Here is a 4,990-nt window from a genome sequence, read left to right on the forward strand (position 1 = left end):
GTAGGGAAATGCGTGAGTCACTGAAGGCCAAGGACTGGCCCAAAGAAGAGATGTGACTCGCTCAATGACACATAAAGAGGTAGTGGCCAAGCTGGACGAAACCCCAGGTTTCTCATTCATGCATTCATTCATTTATCCACTCATAATACAAACATACCACCCCTACGTTCCTGTTCTGTGATTGGCAGTGGTAATAAAAAGATATGGTGATATTAAAGATATGGTTTCTCAAGGAGCTTAAAGTTTTGGAGACTCATAATGAAACCCTAAGTGGAAGGTAGGGGTCCACCATCATAGTTGTCACCATCATCATCATCATCAGGGCCCTGTTCCAAGCCCTTTGCACAAGTTAACACATTTAATACTCACAGCAACCTAGGAAGGTAGGTCTTATTACCTTGTCCATCTTAAAGGTCAGCAAGTGGACACAGGGAGGTTCCTGGCCTCACCAAGATCAAACGGCTCACCAGATGGTTTGAATACAGACTCTACTCTGAAACCCAGCTCTCCTGCCTCTCCTGAAAGTCCAGCAGGAGCATGGCGGTGAAGGCATCCACCCTCCTGACTCTTCCAGCGTCCTGTTCACAGCCTCTGCTTTGCCCCCCTAGAGAAAACCATTCCCTCTGCCTTTATGGGCATACGCGTTACCTCCACAGAAGAATGGCCACCTGTAAAGCATCCCCCAGCATGTACAAACTGAAAATGAATTGAGCCCCACACGTGGTTCCAGAGGACTATCATTTAACCTTGGTCTTACCAGCACAGGCCATACAAACATGAAAACACTCCGTTTTGAGATCCTCACCTATTGAATGGGTTAATAGCAGCAGCCTCACAATGTTGGTGCAAAAATCAAATGACATCACGACCATGAGAATGACTAGCACCAGGCTCACAGCACATTTTACAAATGAATTTGTAATTAATGTTTAATCAATTATTATGAATTCAATATGAATTGACTCTGAATCTCAAAGGCTGTTTCAGAGACACAGCTCTCCTGTGCTCTCTGTCCTTACCTGCATACGAAAACTATATGACGTAGTATCATGTTTGATTCCCTTTATCTCAAAGAAGAATCCATATACGGCAATCACTTTTGAATGTGCAGTATACTCCTAAATGGGGAAAGATAAGCAACCAAGTGACGGGGTAAAAACCTTCAGTATTCAAAGGCAAGAAAACATAGCAAGACCAATTCTAGCTACAACTACTAAAGTGACTAATTTGTGATTTAAAACACAACAGCAATGTTAGCCTGGGAAACAAAAGACAAACTGTAGCGACTTTACAAATCCTTACAGGTTGGCACTCAGTGGCAAAATACTATTTGCTCTGCATGCCCCCCTTAGTGGGGACAAGAATGAGTTAGGCATATTCTTAGATGACCCGTGGTCTGCAGACCTTTGAAACAAAGCATTTTGCTCCAATCTGATGGGCCTAAGAGACCCGCCATGCCCACGGTATTGCAGGGTGTTCTGGCCACTGTGGTCTGCAATCTATCTGTCCACTTGGGCAGGTCCCTGCAAGCACAGCCCATCCAGGCCTGACCCAGAGGGGGAGTCTCTGATGATAGACTCAGGGTCCCAAACCCGTAAAACACGAATTCTTTTGAGATCACTACTGGGGCGGCTTTAGTGATGTTGGAGGATCGCAGCCATTGCTTGGAGAATTGTACCTATCGAGGGAGCCCAAGACAGAGGGCAGCCACCAGCCGCTCAGGCTCCCCTGGTGACTGAGTGCCCAGAGGCTTTGCAGCCGAGCTCCCTAACTCATTGCCGCTTTGATTCTGGGCTCCATCTAAAGAGCTGCTCAGAACAGTCACCCTTGCAACCTTAACCACGGGCTCAGAGTGGAATCTCTTCTTGGGCAGTTGGCAGCTCACCATGTTTGTGGGGAAGAGGATGACCAACTCATCCCAGTTTGCCCAGGCCTTTCCTGGTTTTAGAACAGAAAGGTCCTGCATCCCCAGGAAACACCTCCAACCCTGGAAAGCTGGGACAGTTGGTCACCCTCACGGGAATCGTAGATGTGCCCATCAAGTGACTGAACGGCCTGTCCCAGGGCCCTGTCTTGTGCATTTTCCTTCTAAGGGGGTGGCAGGTGTGCAGGAGAGACCCCTATGATTCCCTCTTCTGCCCCGGCCTTCCTACCAGAGGGCGGAAGTGAGCACAGCCATTGTACAAAGGTCTCTAACCAAGCATGGGAAGGGGTGTTTCTTCCCCTGGCTCGGGCCCAGCAGTCAGTACCTGGTTAAAGAGCAGCCCGAATCTCAATCCCTCGGTGGTAAGATCTTTCACGTGGGCCATGTCGCCCCCATTCTCCAGCTGAAAGGAAAACACACACCACTTACCAGCAGCCCGATCCCCCAACGTCATCTTCACTACATTGATCCCTACAACCCCCATCGTGCTCGAAAGAGTTCTGTCTCTGGAGCCTACCTTCACCCATGAATCCAGTCCACAGTATTTACTGAAAACCTACTAGCCAGGTACCATGCTCAATGCTCTCAGAAGATGCAAAGATGAGAACAAGAAAAATGCCCCAGCATTTTTTTCTTACTTGAGAAATAAAATGTGTACATCAGGAGCCCGATTACAAGGCAGAGAATATTCATGGCTGTTAAGTCAAGAGCAAGTACGGCCCCATAGGGCAGGTTCCACGTGAGGGCGGGGGCCGGGAGGGAGCAAATTTCAGAAGGATGACATTGGTGGCGGGGGGGGGGGGTAAGGGGGGGGGGGGGGGGGGGGGCAAAAGGAAGGAGGTGGGCAGGGCCAGAAGGACATGAAAAGGGAGGTGGGGGACTTCCTGAGGTGTCCAGCCCCAGCCCCGAGACTGTCCCCTCTCTCTCTGTTGCCCCTTCCATCCTCTGCTCTGTTAGAACACAATTTTGAGTTATGTCCCAGAGAGGCACGGTTCCACGGAGCGGTTATCTACTGCGTACGGGGCACTGAGCCCTGTGGTTTGTACATTACAATAGGTATTTGTTGAGCTGAATTTAATTTCAACCAGTGACTCATAAATCTTCAGAACTCAAACACTGCCCCACTTCATCTCTGAAAATGCACGATCGGAAACACATAAGAAGCACAACAGTTTGCACAGACAATTCACAAAGGGGGAAATGCCACGTGGAAAAATATTCATATTTACTAGTAATAAAGGGAATGCATATTAAAAAATGAGATGCCATTGTTCACTTCACAATTGACACAAGTGGTCTGAAAGGAAAATGCTCTACGTTGCTGAGCTTGTTCAAAGAAAGGCACCTCATCTATCGCTGGGGAAGGAGTAATTTGGTCCAAGTTTTGCTAATATGTATCAAGAACAAAAGTGCACATTCCTTTTGGGGCCAGTATTTTCTACTCTTCAGATTCTCCTATAAGAAAATGATTCTAAGTATAGTAAAATAAACCATTACGTGCAAATGCATTCACCATGCAGCCTACTTATAATAGATAGCAGTTAGAAACACCACGACTTTTCTACAATAAAGGAAAGGCCAAGTAGGACTGTTTGTAGCATATCCTCTTGGTGGAAGAGTTTGCAGCCAGTAAAAATGGTGATAAGAAGCACATTTCATTAAGTGTATTTTTTAAAAAAAGACCTGAAGGCAATAAAATGCAATAAGATGTTAGCGATGGTTGTTTTGGGGTGATGGGTCTGAGAGTATGTGTCTTCTTTCTTTCAGTTTCTCTGAATTTTGAAAATTTTCAATAATAAGCACATGACATTTGTATCTGTGAGGGGACTCTGTTTGCAGGGCCGTGTGGCCAATTGTCCCCGACTCTCCGGGTCAACAGGACAGATGTTCTAAACACCTGGGCTCCAAGGTGGGGCCTCCTCTCTCCTCCCCTCCAGGCTTGGCTCTTCCCACTTCCCCTGGGGAAGGATCCAGATACTTCCCCACCTCAGAGGCCCAGAGGTTTCGAATGCAAAACACATCTCCAGAAAAAGCAAAGGCAATAAATTTCGATAATTGTTTCCGCGCTGAGCTAGCGACTCACCGCGAGGTAATGGTCGGCTATAACCCGGACGAGCCAGGATTCAGGGGAGAAGTTAATGTGCCTTAGCTCCTCCAGATCCTTGCCTGGAAGAAGCACAAAGGGGACATTCTTACGTATTTATTCATAAGCGAACTGCAAACACCTCATTTACGGAGGGAAAATGGAGGAAGTTGGGAGCTGAGGACTGGCGGGCATTCCCGGGCCCCAGGAATCGTTAGATGTGTGGAACCCAAGTGAGACGTCGCATGGCCCTTTCCCCCAAAGGGTCCCCAGCCCCCGGCCACAATCGTGCCCAAGGAGGGGTTGAGATCTGATAAACAGTGTCTTTGGAGTGTCTAGAAGCAATTTGGACAAACTCTCTGGGCTCCATCAACCATTTGTGGGTTTTGGAGCTACTCATTCTATCCGGATTAACTGGAAATGGCTTTGAAAAAAGTTCTCAAATATCCTTTCAGATGCAAAGCTCTCACTGGTGGCCACCTGGATTGCCCCAAACACACTCCCCAAGAGTTCCCTCTCTTTCCAAGTCACAGCTGCCTTGTTCTGGGCCCAGAGCATGAGGAAACTCAAGCCTGGAGCACAGACCCACAGTTTTCTCCCAAACTGCCAAGCAAGCGAGTGACCCAGAGGGGACGCCACTCTAAGAGGCAGGGCATGCGGTTAGATGGCGACACGCAGCCCTGGGCGCTGAGTACTTTCATAATCGGTAAGCCCCTTCCATTCATCATCATGTTTTACAGAAGCTCTGATTATCCCCACTTTACAGACAAGGAAACTGAGACCGGGCAGCCAACTGACTTTCCTAAAGTCACACACCTTGGAAATGACAAAGCCAGATCTCAGCTGATTCCTTTGGAAACGTCTGGTGGGGCTTCCTTAGGAGTGGCTGAGGGGTGTGGCAGGTCCCCAACAGCCTCCCCCGGACGCGCTCCCACGGGCTGGGGCTTACCTTTGGTGATGCCGTGCAGACGCAGGCAAAGGAA

At 48.4% G+C, this 4,990-nt stretch overlaps 1 protein-coding gene across 1 annotated transcript in view; it reads right to left on the bottom strand.

The window, feature by feature from the left end:
- The window catches only part of BTBD16 (BTB domain containing 16), a 44,426-nt gene that overhangs the window by 1,742 nt on the left and 37,694 nt on the right, over positions 1-4,990 (bottom strand). Inside the window, exons 11-13 of the mRNA XM_007469547.1 lie at positions 4,008-4,095; positions 2,250-2,327; positions 1,020-1,118 (exon numbers count right to left, since the gene is read on the bottom strand). Of these exons, the coding sequence (XP_007469609.1) occupies positions 1,020-1,118; positions 2,250-2,327; positions 4,008-4,095 (265 nt within the window). The remainder of the gene's footprint in view (positions 1-1,019; positions 1,119-2,249; positions 2,328-4,007; positions 4,096-4,990) is intronic.

Source organism: Lipotes vexillifer, unplaced genomic scaffold (genome assembly GCF_000442215.2).
Source record: "Lipotes vexillifer unplaced genomic scaffold, Lipotes_vexillifer_v1.1 scaffold240, whole genome shotgun sequence".
NCBI classification, from domain to species: Eukaryota; Metazoa; Chordata; class Mammalia; order Artiodactyla; family Lipotidae; genus Lipotes; species Lipotes vexillifer.